This window comes from Falco naumanni, chromosome 1, assembly GCF_017639655.2.
Source record: "Falco naumanni isolate bFalNau1 chromosome 1, bFalNau1.pat, whole genome shotgun sequence".
Classification (NCBI taxonomy): Eukaryota; Metazoa; Chordata; class Aves; order Falconiformes; family Falconidae; genus Falco; species Falco naumanni.
The window spans coordinates 113112693-113136801 of record NC_054054.1 but is presented as its reverse complement, the minus strand read 5'-3'; the positions used below and the strand labels follow the sequence as shown (position 1 = coordinate 113136801).

General features: G+C 39.9%; 1 protein-coding gene across 2 annotated transcripts in view; it reads right to left on the bottom strand.

Annotated features, from left to right (window-relative positions):
* PITPNM3 (PITPNM family member 3) overlaps positions 1-24109 on the bottom strand; it is a 121452-nt gene that overhangs the window by 48544 nt on the left and 48799 nt on the right. The window contains exon 3 of one of the 2 annotated variants that reach the window (XM_040578968.1): positions 6823-6870. The exons of the other annotated variant lie outside the window; for it this stretch is intronic. Coding sequence (XP_040434902.1) covers positions 6823-6870 — 48 coding nt within the window. The remainder of the gene's footprint in view (positions 1-6822; positions 6871-24109) is intronic. 2 annotated transcript variants of the gene reach the window in all.

Below are 24109 nucleotides of genomic sequence, written 5' to 3'. Positions count from 1 at the left end.
AGAGTCTCCATCCTTGGAGACACTCAAAACCTGACTGGAGGCAGCCCTAAGCAATTTGCTTTAAGCGATCCTACTTTGAGCAGAGGAATTGGGCTATAAAAATCTTCAGAGGTCCCATACAGCCTCACTCCTTCTCTGAATTAGAAGACACTGGAACTCAGTATTGAGGTTTTTCACGGCCTTCAAAACATACCAGTTCTTTTAAGAATTAGTACTTGATAGCCACTATAACCCACAAACCAGGTATTTGGTAGGATGCTGGTTTGAATTTCTAGCAGTATTATGAAACTCCAGTTTTACAGCACTCAGCCACTATTTTTAAAAGGCAGTAAAGAGAGAGTAGCAAAAATGAAACCTGGTGGTTTTCCATTTAGAATTCAAAACATCTACAGTGTGATTGCTTCTGCTACCATCTCAGTTTCCTAGTAGTGATTTTTTACTTAAGAAACAGATAACATATACAAGTAAACATGAGATGAAGATGTTAACACCTAAAACATTGTCAAGTTGAGTTTGTTTAGTCTGCTAGCAATCTATGAACCAACCAATACTGACCTAGGAACAAGGAATCAGTTTCCTTTGAAATACAAACTGCTGATACCTAGACCAGTAGAGATCTATTCTGCTTTATCTGTTAAATGCGCTCCTATTCATGAGTTTTCCTGCTCATTTCACAAGGCCTGCTTCTTCACCTTATATGCCATTGCTCTCCAGAATATAAATTTCTTTTTAAGATACAGGATATTAAAAGCTACAAATTAGTCACTGTTTATTAAAATATGCCAAAATGGCAAAACTGGCATGATTTACTGCTAAGTCCAGCATCTCAACCTCTGCCTAAATACAGTCACTCTCACACAGCAAGAAACAACCGAAACCACCAAATGCGTTTCACGAGAACTATGGCATGGTCAAGATATGCCAGCCTTTCATTTAAAAGAAAACAATCACAAACTGAAAGTTCCAGGCGATCTTTAGATAACGCCTTGTACTCTTGTACCTCAGTGGACTTCAAAGAAATTAAACACGGCAACTTCTCACTGAAGTGGAATTATTTCAGCTGAAGTCATGGGGGTCAGTTCTTTGGGGAGGGCAACTGTGCTTTTCCCTTCTACAGACAGTGATGAAATTCCAGACAAGATGTGAATCCTCCCACCCCTGTAATGCCTCCTCTTCCCTCTCCATGAATGTCAACACCAGGAACTTGCAATTTAAAACTTCACCTGACTGTAGTGTTGTAGCCTTAAAATTCTACTCATGTCACAAGGGTTAGCTGTTCCAAGAAAAACTGGGAGGCCTTTCTCCCATTTTAGGAGTTAATGAGACAAAATAATACCAAAGTAGTTCACTGACGGCTTTCTGGATTTAAAGACATTTTTCTGTTTCTTCCAGCATGTCAGAAGAAAATAAATGCATCATGTAATGGTATAGATGACTCAGTTTAAGTTTTTTGGTTCTGGGGGTTTTTCTGCATTCTGAGTCAACACCCTGTTTGTGATTTGGTTCCACTCCACTTGACGTATATTTGTAGGCAGTCTGCCAGACCCTGAGAGAGAGCGACTGTAATTTTCACCTCACCAAGAACACTGATTAAGCAGGGTCTGGCCATGCTATTCTAAAAGCACTGAATTTAGTCCAAAACACATTTCGAACACTCTCTATTCTTCTGCATTAGGACTGAGAGCTAATTCTACAGATTCTACCACTACGATTCCTTATAGCCATTAGAAATTTATTTTTAATCTCTGTTGATACATTTCTCCATATTTTAAAGAAAGGTAATTATTCTTGCCCTTCTGGCAGACAAGGATTTAAAAGACTAGTCATTTGATACTTGTATAAAACAAAACAATGCAACAACAATAACCAAAATGTCAGAAAACAAACCCAACTGGTTCAACACACACCCATAAACCCTTAACAGCCACCAAATTCAACTGCTTTCTGGAAGTCTCTGCAATTTAAAGATGCTTCTATTTAAAGTGTTGCTTCCAAAAGCTTGTCCAGAAGACTCACCTTTTTCTGAAGGTCATCATATGAAAAAGTTTCAGGTTTTTACACCTAGACTCACAACAGAACTGGTACCACAGAAACTCTAGTTTTGTGCAACAAAAAAGGATCATACAGGGCCATAAGGTACCAGCTTATAGTGAACCACAATGTTTATCTTCAAGAAAATACTGAAACAGGAAACCCAGGACTCCTCATCACATGCTCACAAAGCTCTTCAGTTACCTATACAGTGTAATACAAATTACTTCCTCCAATTACTTGTGCCCTGTTCTTTTGAAAATCTTGTTCTAAAGATACTCTTTCAGAAAGCCCAGAGGGTGGTTTGCTTTTTCCCTAACGTGCTGAATGCCAGGTTGCAGGATAGTTCCTTGCTTCACACACACAAAAATGTCATAGATAACTGGACTCTAGGATTCCAGGCATTGCTTTAACCATAATTTCTATTCTATTATGGAAGTAGCCTTCTACCATAACCTTGAGCTTCTTTCAAAACAGCTTGCTCACTTTAGCTGAGAAAAAAAAAAAAAAAAGCATGATATCAACTTACAATATTAGAGATCGCGGAAATGATGATGCACAGATCAGTCTATGGAAGTGTACAGAGTATTCTTTTCTTTCAGACGTACCAATGTGCACAGTTCAACTGTCTTCAGAACACTGCTATGCTGCCAAAATTTCAGGCTGCAGTAATGTTAGAATGTATACTGTCTTGTTTTGAAAACCTGTATCTAGCAGTACAGTTTTAACACAAAAAGAATGAGGTCTTAAACCCCACACACACCCCCACCGCCCCCCCCCCCAAAAACAAACAAACAAACAAACAAAAAACAAACCAGTAAAGGGGAACCAGGTGGGTTTTTTTTATGATTTGCAGCACAAGTCAGGAACTTCAACAGGTAGATCTTCTGCAGTGTGCTGCCCAAAGAAACAAACTTGCCTGAATTCGAAACAGTCCTACAGTGGGGGAGGCAAGGTGCCATGTGTCATGCATGTGACCCTGTGGCATTTCAAGAGATCTGCGGAGCATATACTTCGGAGGATAATCAGATTTCGGGTCTACACAGGTTCAGCTTTATTGTTTAGGTTAAATACTAGATACTTATATATTTAACTGGGGACCTTCTCTGTCATGATGACAATATAAAAGGTAAGGATATTCATCAGCTAAAGCTCTGTAGAAGACAGAAATGGACAGCATGACCTACTACAGAAAATTATAGAAATTTAATTAGGCACTGAAAAGAAGCTCATTACAGAGAAATAGTGTTTTACTGTTTACTAGAAGGGCTTTAACGAGGTAAAATAACAACACAGTTTTGCTGGACTGAACCTCTCTGATGACATTATCAACATTTCACAGATTTTTCCAGCTGTCTTGATTCATACTATCATTATACCAATTTATGTTAATTGTCTCATTACGTAGATTACAGTAACAAAAAAGGTATTCAAATCCCATACAGAGTCAGAAACCAGTAGGCTGTAATACCTTACACACTAACATCTAGTGATGCAGTCAGGAAAGGTCAGGGTGGGATAAGATTAAAAACTTTCTGTTCATTTGTTTTGTCTTGTTTTCTAATTGACCTGCAAACTCACCAGCTACAGAGTCTGCTAGGCTTCTCAAATCTGGCACAAGGTGAGGAGACACAGGAACAGGAGAAGATGTTGAAATCTCACTCCTCAAGGTCAGCCTCTCTGCAGGCGCTCTAACTAACTGACCAGTAGTGGACAGCTGCTAGCAGTGGCCAGTTCCAACTGCTGTCCTTGGGTCCCAGTTTACAAAAGCAACCAGACCTCCAAACGCACTGAAAGCTTTCAAAGACCCAGCTATTGTTTTAATGCTTTCCTGGGAGTAAAACACTTGAAAACCTCAACCCAGACACAGCTGCTAAGCCACCCTACACAGCTCTGGCTCTTGTTACTGAGCAGAGTGAATTCTTCATGCTACTGGGTGAACTTGGCCTAGAATCACTGCATTGGTTTTCTGTAGGTCACAAGACAATGCAAATTCCTAGTGTCTTTTTTCCCAGATGCTTCCTCAGCCCAGGGAGCAAGGCAGAACATGAACATCACAATTGGCTATTCTGCTTCTAAGGTGCAGTGACTTCCCTCTAACAGGGTAAATAATCTTGCCTTCTGCAGATGGGAGCATCTTTTCAACAGCTAGTCTGAGACTGTGGAATAAACTCACCTATCACAAAACTCCACACTGCCTGCTCTCCCTGCAAAATGCTCTGCCTGTCAGAGAACAGAGGTGAATGCACAGTAGCATGGCAACAAAAACAATAAAAGTAAAACCCAAAAGAAACAAAAAGCAAAGAAAAGAAACAAAATCACAAAACTATCTTGCACATAAAACTCCACTGAGGACAGAAAGAAAAAAATACATAAGCATGTGATGGCAGTCAGATTCAAAGGAAGAAAATAGTATAAACTCACATTGGGAGAGACTCATGAAACAGAAAATCCAGGGCTCATTTGGCCAACCTGGAATACCTGGTAACCTTAATTAAAATAGGTGGCCAAATGTAAGTACTGTAAATAACCTGATGTAGCTGAGATCATACTAGGTGTTCAACTATCACATGGGAACAGTGACCTCATTATTAAACTACGTCAACAGTATGAAATTTGAAAGTTCCATCTTTTGGGAGACCATCAACTGATACCATTTAAAACATAAGGCTGCATTAAAAAAAACAGCAGGAACTATTACGCATTTTTTCTCTAGGACAGCCACTGAACCACATACCAGCTCATTGAGAACTACCTTAAGCAGTTAAACGGCTCTTAGCAATATGCAGTACCAGAACAAACTAATGTGAAGGTGGCGAGTAAAACCAGAAACTGACATTTACCTATTGTTAATCACATACTGAACTATATGTAAGACAGCTCACAGTCCTAAATTAAATGCAGTCATATTACAGAAATTACACTGATTTTCAGTCTGGCAGTCAATATCCAGGAACAGTGGCTACCATCTGAGCCACTGATTTCATAGCTACAGAGGAGATTTACCCAGTTTTTGTGGAGACAGAAACACACACTACTACCACTGATACCCAGGACTCAGCATCTGTGGCAGGGATTGTTTTGGACTACAGTTCCCAGTGGAACTGGTGTGTGTGTATATATATATATTGCACATGTTCATCAGTGACTCACAGAGATGTCAAGCAAGCTGTGTGTCTATAGCCTTACCTGAAGTAACTCGTTGCACAAAGAATCTCTTCATGTGGAATATATCTGATCTCAAGATCAGCCACCAGCATAAGAGGAGAGTCAGGTGAAAAGAAAAGCTCAGACAGTGATTCAACACCCCAAAATCAGCCATGAAAAGTATCAGTTCAATCCGTGACAAAAAAAGTAAGTAAATAATTACCCTGAATCTAGGAGAAAAGAATTCTCATAATCTTTCCCAAACTTTTGAGAACATGAGATGCTGTTCAAACCTGTACTAAGAATCAAGCCAGGTCCTCTTCCCCCTGGTCCCCCCCTCCAAGACCATTTCAGACATCCCTAATATTTTGCCATGTTAATTAGGGAGGAATTCAGAGTGAAAACAAGATAACTTGTTTTAGGTACAAAGCATAAGGTGGTGATAGTCCCCAAAGAAAACTGTCCTTTCCATTATCACCCTCCCACAAGAAATTATGCTGTTTCTTGCCATCTGCTGTGCTATTACTAGCTGTTTATAATGACAAATCCGTCATGAGAAATATGTCCACATGAAGGCTGTAACATACGCTTTCTATTAACAAATGATAAAGAATATTGTAATACACTGCAGATGCAGTTTTGCAGACTGCATTGTTTAGAAGAAAATAATGGCATGCACCACTGAGCCCAATCCTGTTTTGGAAGCCACACCATGAGATAGTGCCTGTGTTAACTTCCACACTCTTTCTTCGTTGAATGAGTCTTACGCACACACATGCTACTAGATCTTGTACATGACTGCTATGGAGCACTGGAGTAGAAGAAACACACAGGGTTTAGCTGAGGATCTAGACTCCAAGTGCTCCTCAGCTCCAGTTCTCAGAACAGGCCAGATGAGCCGGGCAAAACATGACTTCCAAACGGGAAGGGGCTGGCACAAAGGAACAGCACGTGCTTGTGAACATAGCTGCAGGAACAGCAAACAGATGTTTCACTGTGAACTCAGTGAGGGCAACTGACAGTTGTTCCCAGAGAGCGCTGTGAGGAAACAAAACACCCTCATTAACACCACATTTCTGTAAGCCAATTTACTCTCTTCAGCAGGCAATACAAAAGCACAGAAAGATCAGCAACAGTGACATATGAATACGCTCCTCAAAGTGGAGCACCAGCAGCAAAGAAACCCTAGCAATGCCAGGCATGGCACTACTTTTCATTCCTACGCCACTCAGAAACTTTAACAGCAACATCTCTTACACCTCTTTAAGCACAGATGGAAGAAATAAAGGACTCAAAGCACTGAAGGCTTCTACACTCCAAATCAAGCCATGCTGTGCTGCCCTGCATGAGCTATCATGTATACCAGCAGCTTCAGCCTCCAATGCTTCACTTTTGCCACTCTAGCCAATGCTGTCAGGCACTACCTAACATGTTAAATAATGTTACAAGCACTTTCCTGGTACATTTTCATAGTCCGCATTAAAACCAAATACATTTACAACAAAACTCAAAAGAATCCTGGTCCCTCCACACCCATCTCCCTTCTCAACATAACACCAGACCTGTGCTGTTTAACATTTCTATTCTATTATCTCCAGTTGTTGAACCACCTCAGCACAAAGACAAATTAGAACTTCAACTCACACTGCTTTTCCTGTAGAAAGCCAGATGAGCAAAATGCAGGCTCTTCACCTGCAGAAGGAAAAAACCAATATGAAACAGGACTGCTTTACATGAACATCAGGCTCTTTTTCTGCTGTATTGCAGTAAGTATTTTGCAATTGACCACATGCTGATTTCTAGAACTCCCATCGGCTTCCATGGGAATAGTTCAGCATATGACACAATTGAAAGCTGCTCTAATCTATTCATCAAAATGGTTAGTCTATAAGCCAGATTTTACTCTTCATTTCAAGAAAGGGATCGTAAGCAATGAAACTGTAACTAGGAATCTATTTGGTTACCTGTAGCATTAGCCACGGAAACTCTGAATAACTAAGAACTAGTGTAACTTATCTAGAAACACAAAATAGATTCTTATGCCAAATGTTTAATTAGCAGTGCTTTTAAGAATGTCTCTGTCCTTCTGTTCCCTCCCACAGTCCACCTGTCCAAGGAAAGTTGCAAGTATAAAGCAGTTTTCTCAGATCTAAATACAAAAACCTAAAATACAGAGACTCAAGGATACAGGAACAGAAGGGCCTTTCATTTAGTTTGTGCATATAGATGAAGGCCTCACAGCTACCAACAGAGCTGGGACAGGAACACAGGTCTCTCAAACCCTTCTCTAGATTCCTTCTTCAGAGGCCTAGGCAAGATTTACTTTTTCCTGGACCCTACCTGCCGTTTCAGTATATTCAAGCAACAGAGACAACACTCTTCCGCTGAGACACAGTCTAAATAAACAGAGGCAACATCATCTTCCATGTATTTGGAAACAAAAACCAGACTGATCAAATGACAAGGACCACGGAAGCTGGTGGCACTCCATGATATTGTGAATAAAACAGTGCATATGTTGCAACCACCTGCCCACTGATTTTCTTGTGTTCAGTGAAAGCTTCTGCCCAGTGCTCTAAGACTACAGCATTTGCATGCACTGTTTCCTCATCTCATGAATTAAAAATGCTGCTACACTAAACCCTGCTAGGGTTAATATGTAATGAATAATAGTAATAAGTAACTCCTCTGATATATGCAGCAGTACAGAACAAGATGCCCCGGCATCACAATTGACAACTTGGCTTTTAAAGGGAGTAAAAAGAAAAGAGAAGATGATGGACTCTTCAATATACAGCATAGAAATCCGCTTTTCTCCATTCTTCGCGCTGAAACTGCAAGCAAAGAGAGCACCTCTGTACCTGACTTTTGAGGAATGAAAATGATCTGAATTAACCACTTTCCAAACTTCACATACAAACCTCTTTCATTTTCAGTTCCTCACCAGGGCAATTCACAGACTGTTGTTCTGCCAAAGTGCTTGGGTCACAACTATTACCTGCTTTCAGCTTATTTGGGAAGAAGTATTATCTGCAATAGCTCACAGGAAGAGTAATTGTTGAGGCAAAGCAGCCACCAGTGATTGCCTTAGGAAGAACACATGAAGCTCTCAGGAATGTGAGAGCTAAAAGCAAAAAGGAGGCCTCCATGTCAGGAGCACAGACCAGCCTTCTGAAGTGCTTGTATATGCAATTCTATTAATTACAACATGACTGGAAAAACAATTAGTTTCATTAAGAAAACTCCTTCTCATGATAGCTTTAAATGGCTGTGCATATGGAAATTCTCCATCTCAAAAGAACAGCTTTTGATGGAAAGTGAAACTACTTTCACTATAGAATTGCAATTAATTTTCCTTTGCTAGGTTTCAAAACCAGACAATTACTTTTTTTTAAAAGCTTTACTAACAAATGTCAACTTTGAATATAAGTTTTTAACATCCAGATTTAGATCTTTTGGTATGTGTTATGGTGTTTTCGACTGTTTAAAAGTGAGAAGTAAGAAGATGTCAGGGGGAAAAATTAAACAAAATCACAAAGGCAAAACCAAAACACCAGAAAGGAAATGCTATATATATATATATGAGTCAATAAATTCTAGCTCTGCCCCATTTTTTCTAGCACATTTTCTACTTCTTGTTCTGTAAAAATCTCCCATCATATCCATGCCATTGCTTTGCAGGATATGGTGAATGACAATCACTTTGCAGACACAGCACTCACTGTTAAAGAGCAAGTGCAGCAAGGAAATGAGATAGAGGGGACACAGATATTTCTCAAGGTGTTTTAAATTGCAGTGGTTTTGGCAGGGATAGAGTTAAATTTCTTGATCGTAGCTTGTAGGGTGCTATGTTTGGATGTGTCATGAAAACAGTGCTGATGATGTCTTTCAGCCACAGATTCTTAGGCAGGTTCTGTTCTCATTTCCTCCTCCTCATGAGTGAAATGTTCTCCAGCTTCAGGATACATGCCACAGCACAGACTACAGTGCAAGTCTAAAGGCCCCCTAAATCATACTATGTTCCTCTTCACATAGTCATCCCCCAGGAGGTTCAAGGAATACGAACCTATACTCAAATGCAGACCTGGCATATTTAAAATTATCTTTCTGAAGACGTTTACTCTGATACGATGGGAAAAACTTGATGGGAAAATGTCTTGCCTGATTAACCACTTGCGGGCATTTCATCTGTGTAACTATAGTCCTTGGAAACTAGACTACTAAAGGGCTGAGATATTACTCCTACATTTAGAGACAAATTCATGAAGGCAGCTTAGTTTATGAGGAGCCTCACTAAATTCAAAGAAATTGATCAAAAGAAATCATGCTAGTGAAATTAACGGTAGGAACTGTATACTCTAAAGGAGCATTAACTATGCTCATCAGGCATTAACTATGCTCATCAGAGTGGTCCAGATATTTTCATAGCACAGTAATCTCCACAGAATCTGAAAAAAATTGCCACTTTTCTGGCCTGGAATTAAAAGATGATCTAGTATTGCTCTAGTTGCATGCTACCAGCTATTGCAAAGCTAAAAAGAAAAAAAAAAAAAAAAAAAAAAGCAGGGCAATGTTGAAACCAGAATAGAATCCACCTTTACCTTTCCAGAAAGGATTGGTAACACCAGTAGAGATAAGCATACCTATTCACCAGAGCAAGTAGCTGCAGGTACAAACAAGATTCACAATGTTACCTTTAGTGTCATGCTCTGGTACAGTCATTACACATACACATACATTTGCAGATCTGTGCTCCTGAGATGCTAGAGGGCATTCTGTACAATTCTTACCTGTTTTTCTCTCCCCTGGGATTACATTTCTAATGGGATCATCATCAGATGACAGCACAGCAGAACACAGTTCTGTGCCTCAACACCAGTGAGATATTAGGGGGAATCCTTTGCCGCCTTCCCCACACATCCAGCCTCGCAACACTTGCTACTGGAGTGGCCGGTAGGCTTTATAGCATGTATGACTTTCTCTGTTCTAATCATCTGAATTCATTTAACAATATAACCATACCACTGGAACAAACAATGCTCAGGGCTCCATTTTAGAACGTGGCTTTTGCCCCAGCAAGAATATTGTGAAATTCAATTTCTAAATAGAAATATCTGTTTTCTTAATTATTTTTTTTTAAAATGCCATGTCACACTTGGGAAAGTAGAGGGAGAGGAAAGGAGGTAATATACCTACAGATGGTATGACCCTCTGGATGGGAATGGCAGCCAGGGAAACTCTAAGACCAATGAAACTAATGCAAGAACACATGCTGCTTTCAGCATGTGGACCAGATCTTAATACAGGTCGAAAAGAGAATCTGTGGAGGGACAGCAAGGAAGGCAATACTCTCTGCAGCAGGACTCAGCTCTCAGCTAAAATAAATACCTTAGCGGCTAGCTTAAGCTTCATCTATTTTGCATGCATTTGCTGAGCTGTACTCTAGAACATACAGAATTGACAAAATTAAATGATGGCATTTGCAGAACACTGGTAACCAGCCCTAGTAAAATCTACTACTGTTGATGATTTGCAGAAATCCAGTTCATTGCTTCTCTCTAAAACCTGCTGCTAGAAGCAAATCTACTCTTTATAGGAGCCATCTGATGTGTCTTGGAATGCTATTGACTACTCTAGTTTCCATCCTTCCCTTCCACTGTTCACTCCCGTAAGCCAAATTTTCTGTTTGCCATTCTTCATATTATTAGGCAGTGGCAGATGCCATTGCAAAAATTTAATAGCAACATAAACATTACAGTCATCTATGTATAAACACCCTTTAATTAATTATGTGACTCTAGGAGGACATGACAAGGGGGGGTGATCACATGCTATGCGGGGAAAGGAAGAGAGCAGTTTGTTTACACAGAACATTCACTGTGGACAAAACTAAGCAAGGCAGCCTTCGGAGGAGCAAGAGAAAAACACTACTACAAGGTAGAAATCACTGTACTGAAAGCAGAGTCATGAGGGTGTAGAGACTCTTCTATTAAACTGAGTGTTTTGACCATTGCATAGATGTTGGAGCACTTTTGAGATGCATGGCAGAGGTAGCAAAGAAGGCTGAATCAGTAAGCCAACGAAAGATAAGACCAGATGAATAGCTCACTAAGATCGCCTTAGTGTGCACCCAGTCTTGCACAAAGGCACTAGCTTCCTGTAGGAGTTTAATGGATCCAACTTAACGTAGCTTGAAACTTCAGATACTATGGGTTAGAATCCACATCACAACTGACAAGTATCTTAACAAAAAGCCTAAACCATTCAACGCAAAAAATTAACCACTCCCATTTAAGTGAAAAATGCTAATTCACAACCAAAATGGCATATCTGCAAATTTTCTCTTTAATCTCTTGACATAATCATCAAATCTAACTCTTTTTTAAACATTAGAAATGCAAAATTCAACAAAACAATTAAGATCCACATACAGTTTGGCTGAAAAGATATTAGTTGATTCCATCTCTACAGGCTTTATACAGAGAAAAGAATCAAGTGATAAGGAAATATATATCTTTCACATCATTATACAAGGAAATTACACAAATATAGACATTATACAAGGAAAGAAAACATGAGAGAAAAAAATACACCCAATTTTGCCTGAAAAAACTGACCTTAAAAACCTTATTAACAGCTGCCTTCCTGCCATACCTTGCAGTTAACTCAGGGCTGATTGCTGGCACCTTGCTGATTTCTTCGCCAAAGGTGTATTTAGGCACTGCGCTGCAGGGTCTGCTTTACTCCTAACCAAGCACTGCATGTACAGATTTAAACGTCGCACGAGCTTTATTATTGACTTAAACTATGATGAATTTTATTTTCCAAAAACCAACAGATGGCTTTCAGACTACAAAGTCTTTCTCCTTCTGTAAAAAACACAAACTGGAGAGTGGTGTAGTTAAACTCTCCTCTTACACTTAGGATTTGTACCTACTTAGCAACAACCCAGTTGAAAATTTGATGAAGACCAACCTCCTGAAGTTGATGCATTACTTATCTCTCATGTTAATGTTTCTCCATAGTACAAGACTTGTTACAGTCTTAATTTGATGGAAAAATTAAGCAATACTGTTCCACAGCCAAATTAAGAATAGCTTATACCCTATTAAGTAGCAAAATAGTAAGTACTTTCTCATTCACTTCCCCATCTCTACCTTCCACTATGGGGTGAGATTAGGGTAAATTTTTGTAGCACCAGTCTAACCAGAGATTCAAGAGGTTTGGGATCAGGGTAAAGGCATTTTCGTAAGTGTTTAATCCTCCTGAATGCCCAGTATGATCTATGGGAGCTCAGTGCCCTTATAAAAGCTAGCCCTTGCAAACAGTCCACTCAAAACCAAACCAAAACAAACTTCCTCAAAAGAGGAGAAGAAGAATCACTGTCGAGTTAAGCCTTTATAGCATCCTTGTGCACACAAGAGAACAGAAAGATGAGTTCCATGTAGTGCAACAAAAGCTATCATGAATCCTAGGGCTTTAGAAGTACAATGGCAGCACCAAACCCAAGGGTGCCAAATGTACTATTGAGGAAGTAGCCAGTGACTGACCACCCCCTTCCATGCAGGAAGTCTCTGCTAAAGCCACTGGGACAGTTTCTGCTCTCCATTTTACTGCTTCAAGTCCAGCTTCTTCAGCAGGGTAACTCTTTACAATAGTCTTTGCAAAGGATCAAAAGTCACTTGCATCAAAAGGCACTGCAATTGCGAAATGACTGCTGCACATTTTCTGGAAGCATAAATATGCCATAGTAACGCTTGTTCGAAGTTAGTGTGAAATACAATAGTATAACTGGACGGTGCTCTGTGTCACAGAATCCTAGAATGGTTTGGGTTGGAAGGGACCTTAAACAACACCTAGTTCCACCCCCCCTGCCATGCAGTGATATGATTTGGTTTTAGGTAGTCCTGCCATGAGCAGGGAGTTGGATTGATGATCCTTATGGGTACCGTCCAACTTGAGATTTCTATGGTTTTACGAACTAGCTTACTTCACAGATGTATATTAAACTTAAACAAAAATATTATTTTAGTCTTCCAGTTCTGTTCAGTGCCTTGTGGACATTATGACAGAAGAACAGAGATAGCAATTCAGGTAATCAACAGGAAACTGTCCCTGTCAACTGTTAGAAATGTGCTGCTTCACATACAGAACAGCCTTTTTTCCCCTTACGCTAGATGGAAAAAGATGAGATCTAGAAGATACAATACCAGAGAATAAAAAAAGCAATTTCTCAGTGATGTATTTACTGTACTTCAGATCTCAGGACATATTTTTTTTAAAGGGGAGTCACAAAGAATAGTTGGAGTGGTGGGGAGTCACAGCGGATGCCATGAATTCAACAGAATTCTATAGTGTATGATTTGTAAGCCACAGCCTTTGGAGAATGATTCTTCCTAAGTTTTAAGGTAAGCAGCACAGAATTTATCATTTTAAAAAAATCAGTAGGAACTACTGCACAGCTCAATCCTAGGTGGCTCAGAAAGGGCAGGAATTGCAGCTTTCCATACACAGACCTAACACAACTTGCCCAATAGTAGCACTTCCCAGCTCCAGAACACTATCTTGTAATGAGCTGGATGTGAAGAATAAAAGTTTAATCTAAATCAACGATTCAAATGAGTCCCAGAAAGAGAGCAGTATTACTACCAGCACTATTTTCCAGATAGACAATCAATGCATTAAAAGATGAAAAGAGCTGAGTAACCTGCTCTTGTGCAATGGGTCCAAGAAAGGCCTTTCACTCACCTGATATGAACACTTCCAGTTGTGAAAGCTGATCAAGTCCATCTATTTTGCTGGTTATCAGTAAAGCAATCCATCAGTCTGTATGTGTGGCATATGAAGCACAGGTAAAGTAAATTTCACAGGCATTTTACAGTCAGCTATGTTTTAAATAACCAAAAACTAAACTGCATTTTGTCAACTGCCTACTTGTGAATTCATCCTCATTTGAAGCATTTAAATTCAATTAGCTGGATTTGCAGAGTAAAGTAGTAGCATATTGCTGGCAAAACTGGGTAATGGCTCTTAAAATTTAATTAAGAGTGTATTAAATCAGTAGTCATCCTTTGTGGCAAGCTGTATTACAGAAACTACATTGTTTTTTTTGCTGCTTGCTTGTTTACTTTATATTCTACAAAAATACCACTAATGCCAGCCTCTTTTTTAGTTCTTTTTTCCTCTTTTTTTTTTTTTTTTTTTTTTTTTTTTAAATCTTCATATTGCAGAAATTAGGTTTCAAGCCCAGGGTATGCAGCAGATTTTAAAACGTCTTCTTGGCTTCAGGCATGAGAAGCATATTGATAACTCCAATTCTACCAATTTAAGGATGTTGTAATTGGGGAAGTAACAATGACTGCCCTTAAGCATGTTGCACAAACTAAGTTTCGAAACAAACATACATTCAGGATTCATTGGGGTTTTGCGTGTTTCACTTTTTTTGTGTGTGCATTTGTGGGGTTTTTTAATGTTTACATTTCGGAAAATGCAAATGTATTAAAACCAAAACTATCCACAGAAATGGGACTTTCTTTTTTCCCAGGAAGGCTTCAAAAGAGACAAACTCACTGCATAACAGCCAACAGACAAGTGTTTATGGAACCCTTCTAAAAGAAGCTGAAGTTCAAGCCTCTGCCACAAATCTGGTATTTAAACTATTTTACAGAAAAGTTAAGTAGTTCTATTAGGTTTATGTAGCAAGGTCTTGGTATCAGGGGGTCTACAGGGGTAGCTTCTGTGAAAAGACAAAAGGAGCTGCCTCCCATGTCCAACAGAGGCTGCTCCAGCCAGCTCTAAGACAGACCCACTGCTACCCAAAGCTTTCAGTGACACTGGTAGCACCTCTTTGACACCATGTTTAAGAAGGTGTGAAAAGTACTTTGCAACAGCTGTGAGAAAAGTGAGAAAGCGTGAGAGAAACAGCTCTGCAAACACAAAGGTCAGTGAAGAAGGACAGGGAGGAGGTGCTCCACGCTCCAGAGATTCCCCTGCAGCCCATGGTGAAGACCACAGTGAGGCAGCCTGTCCCTCTCAGCCCATACAGGTCCACAGTGGAACAAATATCCATCTGCAGCCCGTGGAGGACCCCATGCTGGAGCAAGGTGAAGTGCCTTGAAGGAAGCTACAATCCATGAAAAGCCCATGCCAGAGCAGGCTCCTTGGCAGGAATGGTGGCCCATGGGGGACCCACACTGCAGCAGTCCTTTCCTGCATGACTGCACCCTGTGGAAAAGACCAGTGCTGGAGCAGCTCATGAAGAACTGCAGCGTGTGGGAAGGACCCACACTGGAAAAGTTTATAAAGTACTGTATCCCATGGGATGGATCCCAGGCCAGAGCAGGGGAAGAGCATGAGGAAGAAGCAGCAGCAGAGACAGAGTGTTAAGAACTGAACTGCAACCCCTGCTCCTCATCCCTCTGCATGGCTCAGGGAAGGGGGAGGAGGTAGAAGAGTTGGGAACAAAGTCAAGCCGGGGAAAATGGGGAGAGTGGGGGGAAAATATTTCAGGCTTTGTTTTATTTTTCACTAGCCTACTCTGTTACATTTAATTGGCAATGGGTCAAGTGACCCTGGAGAGCATCCTTTCATATGGTATACTACCCCAGTTCAATCTTGGAAGCTCTTGTTTGAGTACTCTGGATAACAGCCTGTCGATTTCTCTCTGCACTGGGCCAGACAACCACTTCACACACTCATGAACAAAATATTGTGTGACTACAATGTTCTCCATGGTCTTTTCATCATGTGGCAGTCATCCTAGATACCAAGATCCTCTGAATTCTGTACATGCAAAAAGTGACTGAGATGAAAAAGGTCCTCACAGTCATTCAAAAGATACAACTGCCCTGGTTTCAGCTGTGATAGAGTTAATTTTTTCTTAGTAGCTGGTGCAGTTCCATGGTTTGGATTTGGTGTGAGAACAATGTTGATTGCACTCTGGTGTTTTTAGTTGCTGCTAGGTAATGTTTATACTAAGTTGAGGACTTTTCAGTTTTTCAGGCCTGGCCAGTGAGAGGGCTGGAGGGGCACACAAAACTGGGAGGGGACACAGCCAGGACAGGTGACCCAAACTAACCAAAGAGGTATTCCATACCATATGATGTCATACTGAGTATTTATAAGCTGGGGGAAGAAGAAAGAAGGGGGGGGGGGGGGGGGGGGGGTGCGGGGGGGGCGCATTTGCAGTTATGGTGTTTGTCTTCCCAGGTAACTGTTATATGTCATGGAGCCCTGCTTTCCTGAAGATGACTGAACACCTTCCTGCTGAAGGCAAGTAATGAATTAATTCCTTGCTTTGCTTTGCTTGCGTGGCTTTTGCTTTACCTATTAAGCTGTCTTTATCTCAACCCATGAGTTTTCTCACTTTTACTCTTCTGATTCTCTCCCTCACCCCACCTGGGGCAGGGGGGAGGGGTAGTGAGCGAGAAGTTGCGACATGCTTAGTTGCAAGCCAGGGTTACAACATGACAATGCCCTACTTGAAAGGAGATTGCTATCCTCTTAGGTGTACCCTTGCACTAGAATCATCAATAATATGACCATCTTATCATAAGGAGATGCACAGTTCACAATGAATTTGTGTTCACAAATTCCAGCCTCCAGGACCAGCTCCAGTCGTTCTGTGCTACCACAACACCTTGGTCTTAAATAGCACTGCATATCCCAATGAATCGATGTGAGTCAGAAGTTTACACAATCTTATCCTCACAGCCGGGGGTGAAGAAAGGTTAAAAGTATCACATTTTCAAATGTGATCTATAGTAAGTAACTCCATAAAATACATGTCTTAATATGTTCAAGTACAAGCTGCATGGAAGACCACAGAGTGTCAGAAGAGAAGAATGAAGTCTTAACTACCAAACTCCTAACCCGGACACAAATCTACTCTGCACAAAGTGTAGACACATTAATTTCACTTAAGCTGGACCAACCTTTAAGCAAAGGAGCTTCAGGCACCCCAGCCAGAACAAAACAAATCAAACAGAAGGTAACAGGTGATTATGACCACTGTACCTAAGCAGGAACTTCTTAAAAACACACATAAACAAAATCAGTTGTCACAAGAGGTAAGTATTAGTCATTCTAATTTTCATCAGCTTTTCAGTTAGATTATTTTAAAAGGCAACAGAGTGCTCACTACATTTTTGCTAATGTAAAAAATAGTATTTTGCGAGATAAGCCAAGCATTGACTCCACAGTTAGAAAAAAAGGGTCTAATTATTAATAAAGTAGCGACTATTCAGTTGTGATCCATTTTCCTTTTACTGCAATTAATTACAAATAATGACTGTCAGGATCACCAGTGTTTCATCAATAAGGAGCCCAATTTTATGTTTTGCCTTATGTGCAATAATATACACCACAGCCACTTTACTGGGACTCCATGGAGTAACCAGACCCAGGCCCAGAATTTGACTCTTTGTAACAGAGTAGCTAGGGGTTGCCTCTGGAATAGAGAACTGCAGAATGATACTGTTGTAACCAGGGCCTTAAATACACAAGTTCTCAAACACAGGGTAAGCATCTTTCCCCAACTTCAACAATAACCACACCTATCAGAAGCAGATTTATCTCCAAAAACAAGATGGGAGTTCAGACTCCATAGACCCTGAAGTCCATCAGCTCTTTGCTGGAACATCCAGCCAGGGCCTGGGCCTGGGGGTGGGGAGGAAGGGTCATGGAATTCTAAGAGCTGGCGATAAGAATGCTTCTCCAGTTGTTTCTTGGAGCTCACAAAATGACCTCAGATGGTCATAATTGCTGGCTCTCATGCAGCTAAATTTTTAACTGATGTTCTAGATGCTCAGTTCTCATTATCACTTGGCCAACCTCCAGACCTGGCTAAATCCTTTTAGGAAACATTAAAGCCATTTTCATCAGAGCCTGCAGCAAATGTGCATAAGCAAGCACACACTTCCACACATCTCCAACAAATTCTTTATGAACCAGAAGGGCAATAAAACCTGACTGCTTTCCAAATGAGCTCTTAATCATAATCTGTTACTTAAAACATTGGAAATCAGCATACATCCTATCATACAACATGGTCTTTTGAGAGACAAAGCCAGACAGATTTATGTTTGCTTTTTATGCTGAGGTCAAGGTTCCCTTATTTGTCTTATGTTATTTCCTAGCTTTACTGTGTTATAACTTTGAGAAGGTTCAGAACCAGAGAGGTCACCTATTGCCATTTTAATGAGCATACAAACTTTATACCCAAGTGTATTTGCTCCCAGATATTAAGTACATCTTCCAGTGCAAACCAGAAGTTGTGTGCTCCTGAAAATCAAGAGCTGTGAAAGAACAGACAGTCAAAAGATTCAGAAATTGAACACAGTGATTTTTAGATGTTATCTAATTCTACCACATCTTACAAAGATGTATATTTCTTTTCCTTAGAAGAAATAATGACTGAACACGAACATGCCAATTACCTACTATCCCACAGCTACACCACAAATTCACATTACTGCAAATATCCTGCTATTGTGATTTTAATACATAATCTAAAATAGACCATTTCAATCTTCCTACTCACACATCCATCTGTCTTTCCGGAGATCATCTTCACATCTCAATTTCTAAGGGAACTTTCATAGGAAAAAACTATTCACAGACAAGAAAGATGCCCAAGTACTTTCCATTCACTGCTAAACAAATTCCTTCAGGAATCCTCCCACCACTGCTAAAGACAAGAGCTCTCTTTCTACCCATGTCCAGGTCAGTAAGCAAACCTGTTACACGTACAGTGTGTTCCTATCACATTACCGAGTAACTAAAAATGATATGACAGGGCAAATAGACAAAGGAGATCCATAAGGATTGCATTAAGATCTCAAGTCTGACATTCACTAAATTCTGAAATCTTGGCTTTGCAAATTTAGTTCTGGGATATTCAGGAACTCTAAAGAAATACAGCCTGTCCTGACCTTCTGGTGTGTCAGACTCCTGTCACTTCAGTGACGGGCTGAAAGTGAGATGTGCTATGTCAGCCAGCCAACTGAATAGATAGACTGTTTTCACATCCAAACTGCTATGCAGCAGCCAAGGGACAACACAGTCCTAAAACCCACTTGCACCATAAAAGCTGCAAATGAGCCTGGAAATCCACTGCTCTTAGGGTTTCTAAGGTTGGTTTTGTTTTATAAAAAACACAGAACTAAACAACAGACAATGAAAAAATAAAGCCTCTGGGGAAGAGGAAGAGTCCAGTGGCCCTCAAAAGGCAAGTCAGTTTCCTTTTGTTCAAAAGGAACAGTTTGTGCTAAAAAATGCCACTGACAGAAAAAAGAGGGAAGAAATTATAGAAAGGAAGGGACAGCAGCAGCACAAGTAATAAGACAACACAGCCCTTACTGAACTGAGAGTCTGGGTACCTTCAGCACAGTCTCCAGACAATTTTTTTCCTGCAAAGTGATTTTTTAAATTTTATATGTTCACACTGTTCTTGCTTGCTTTTCTTGGGGAAGAGACACAATCAGCAGTTAGAGGGTAGTAGAGAGCTCAGCAAATGAAAAAAACCTGCCAGCTAACTGCAACATGTAGTGAAGACAACTGCACTGAGCAAGAGCAGCACCTACACCTTGAAGCCCTTCAGAGGCTTAAACAAAACACTCTTTTTTGTTTCTCCAAAAAAAAATCTGGAGAAAACAAACAGTAATGCTAAAAAGACCACTCCATTTCAGCACAGATGCCTTTCCCATCCTGCCATAAGTCAGTCTGTTTGAAGTATTTTACTATACCAAGAAACTGCAGCAAGAGTACAGCCTGCAGTGAAAGGAACATACCATGGTCAGGAAAAGGATGCATACCTATGTTGATCAGCTCGTGACTGCTTGTATCAATCATTATGCAAACGCCTTAGCTACTGTGAATTTTTTCCACAATTGTACCAAGGTCAACTACAGGTGGAATTCTGTTCTTTGCCTTACTGCATGACACGTGGCATATACAGCTGGTCTACAGAAGGCCTTTCTCCTTTCCAGATACCTTCTACATCATCCCCCAGTGAAAGTCAGCAGTACAAGAAAAGCGAAGTCTAGCAACCTTTGCCTAGAAAAAAACCTCCCTGGCATTCCTGGTAAGACAGCCAGGAACTGGGAGTTGTCCAGCAATGGGTTTTGGCTCACTGAGGACAGGCAGAAAATCAGAGTGCCACAGACAAAAGCAGAAACTCAGCACAAGGAAAAACATGAAGCTTGCATGTTTTATTACATCTGATGCAAAAAAGAGAGGCCTGAAGTTGCAATGTAGCTTGCACAAATTTACACACAGCAGCTGCCTGTGGCAGCAATCAAAAAAAGGCCCACTGCTTCTGCTCACCAGTTAGGAAGGCAGAGGTGAATAAAATTCCCCAGCATGGAAGCTACCAGCTCAGGAAGGACAGTCTGATTCACTAAAGCTGTAAAACTTTTTTCTTACTGCAGTTCAGTGTAATTAAAGCTGGTTCATGTTCATGAATGTGTGATGCTGGTAAGCTGGCAAGGACCATATTGTATTGGCATTGAACTGCAGTGCCCATTCCTTGAGACTCATGTTTCTTCTACTCTTTAGAAAAATAAGGTGGATTGGGGTGGGAATGACAAAATGAAGGGCGAAGAACAGTAATGCCTGTTGTCTGTATATGAAGACTGAATCATAGCAGGACTGCCTATCTCCAGCTGCCATGGCAAGCACTTATTTCCCTATAGAGCTCTGTGGTTCTTCATCCATTTCAGATATTTCTGGATTCCCTCATACTTTTATTTGCATGTGTGAGAGAAAAGAATTTAAACATTTTTAAAAGGCTATTTAACAAAACATTTAACAAAAAATATTTAACAGAAGATGGGCAACTGAGGGAGACAGGATGACCCTAGTACTCATGTGACCTTATTTTAAGTCTTACGCACATTTGGTCTGAAACAAACATGTCTTGACCTCACTGGTAATGTGTGCTCCAGCTATGGCATTTTTTCACCAGGATTTCACCCTTTGAAATGCTAACACAGGTTTAGGTTTACATGTCGATTACTAGCTTGGATTCAATAACGTGTTTTTTCTGTAACAGGTATTTGCCTGGTTTGCCAGTTAAAATGTACAGTAATCTCATATCCCGCTATACAGAAACTTAAGTAATGAAATATAAAGCATATCTTGAATTCAAATTATATAAATAGTCTTTGCAATATTTGCAAAGATTTCTTCACCTCACCTTCACTGCACTGTGTCAAGAGTACAAAAACAAATGAACAACAATTTCAACCTTACAAACTTTTAACAATATAGATCTAAAGTAAGGATATGAACTCCAGGCAGCTGGAGGAAATGCAAAGCATTGAAATCCAACAGGCTGAATTTGTTCTTAGTGCCCAGTACATGCAATTTTCCTTAATTTAATGGACAGATGCTTTGCATCAGGAGTGAATTTAAATGTATGACTATGATGTGTGAAAATGCTTTTCTTCCACAACAGGGAAGGCATCTTCATCAACATAATTTATGCAGCTGTGAGTTCTTCATTCAACTTGATTGCTGTTTGTGATATTTTCTGTAATTAAAATGTAATAATTTTAAATGCTGCTGCCAGTTTTCCCCTAAAGACTTACTTCTACCTCTGATGAGAAAGGTTGTGCTGGTCAAGTGCTCTCAGTCATATTTACTGAGAATCAATGATTGAATTAAATTATATACTTACCATTTACAGAGTTCCTGAGGATCTTGTCTGTCTCACATTGGAAATATAGCATTACTTAAGTAGCATCCAGTGGGTCTTAAGCTCTGCCCAGAGCATACTGTATCTTCTCATATGTCTTCATTTGTTGAAAGAGCCCATAATTATGTACTCTATTAATCAATTTTTTTAAACCATGAAAAAGAACCAGTGCTCTGCTCTCTGCACAGGCACCTAGCAAAACCACTGGCCCTAGAGAGTGAGTGAATTCTAAAAAAGCTCTCTGCAACCAAAGCCAATGAACTCATCATTGTCTGAAAGCTGTAAGTAAATCCAGCTGGGAGTGGGGGGAAGTTTCTCTGCATCAGGAGACCATACTCTTCACATCTTTCCACTGAACAAGTGAAATACCCCGGGAAACAAGACACATAGGCCATCTTCCTCTTTGCTACATTTTAAAAGAGAGAATCCAGCTTTACATGAACTTTTAATTTTTTTATTGTAAACAATTGAGCTAAGGTGAAATACCTTTCTACTGTGGCACAAAAGACAATACAGTCTTCCTTCAAACGTACTCCTCCCTCCTCTTTGCCTTTATCATTTGTATCTGATGGTTGCTAATCACAGACTTTTCTAAACTGCTGAATTGGTAACACTATTCAGTCTTGTTAAGCTGTAGCAAAAGCACTGTACAATTATCTGCACTAACAACACTGCAACATGACCTATAAGCATTTGGCAGATAATTCCATGAAGGTAAGATACAGATGAGCACATGTAAGGAAAAAAGAAAAAAATAATGATTAAAAAAGATAAAATCAACAAGTATCTAACCAATAGGACTAAATCTGAGACCATGAGGTTGCAGAGGAAAGAAGGAAATGCACATAACTACCTCACCTATTTAGAAACCTGATGTATTTAGCAAGGGTGCATCAGGGAAAATTTCTAACCGGCAGTGTGCACTACAGCCAGAACTCTACATTCTTCTGCATTACTGAAGGAGTGAAATTACATTCTGACATAACAAGACATGGTACACGTAACATTAGCTCAGACTTGTGCTAGCCCAGTTCTTAATGACTTCAGTCCTTGCCTGACACCTTTATTCAAGAACAGTCAAAATCAGCACAAGAAACTGTGACCTAAAAGCAACAGTACGAATGTAGATGCATCTAGGCCAATTCATCAAATGCTTTGAGTTAGGTGCATTGGCTTTAAAGCCTCTTCAAACAGCTGTGTACAAACAGAAGTGAAGTGAAAGAAGAGAACCGATAAGAACTCTTCCTTTTACAAAACATCACAGAGGATTAGATTAAATGAAAAGAGAAACTCTTTGTATGAAGAAGCATGGATTATAGCTCAGGGGCCTGCTTCATTTGTTCCTGTACAGATCTTCCATGCAACCTGGGTCTCATATTTTCTTTGCTGCAGCTATTCAACTGCATAATGCAAACAATGACCCTTTTACCAGCCTTGCTTCTTAAGAGCAGAAACCCTTAGAAAGTCTCTTCCAACTCCTTCCTCAGTGCCCAATACAAAGGGCACTATGAAAAAACCAAACAAAACCATTCTGATATAATGAATGCTAGAATGAAAATAAGCTTTCTAAATCTTTGCCAGCCCTGGAGAAAAGAAAGAAATATCTGCAAGAATGCAAGGACAGTTCTTGGCAAGTCATTTAGAAGACCAACCATATTTGATGCAATACTGTATTAATTTTTATTGCTACTTTTTAGCAGAGAAAATGGCATTTTTACAGCACATACAGTATCTCTTAGAAATTGCCATTTAATCTCTGGCTCCAAATAAAGTAAGTTACATACATACATACATAAAGCAACATAAGTGAGGCCTTGATATCACTGTTAAGAGCAAATGCAAAACAGGGAAGTTTTTTCTTCTCTAATTACTTATTTAACAATTGTAAATACACTGTGTCTATTGCGTCTACCTGTCACTTAAATACTATCAAAATAAATAATTCTCATGGTATGTAATCAAGAAGTTTGTGACTCAGATAAATATTACTTCTATACACCTGTATACTAAAACAGACCTCTTCACAGCTGTCTTGAGCACTGACTACATGTAGCAAATCCATAAAGAAAAGCCTCCTGAAAAGGCTCTTAGAATGGACAAAGCCATCAAAATCTTAAAAAAGCTAGATTAACAAGCACCACTATACATAAGCCCCATACTACTGATGTATAAGGAAATCAGGTCTTTCTTGCTCCCTAAATTCAATGAGGCAATTTTATTTTTCAAATTACTAGG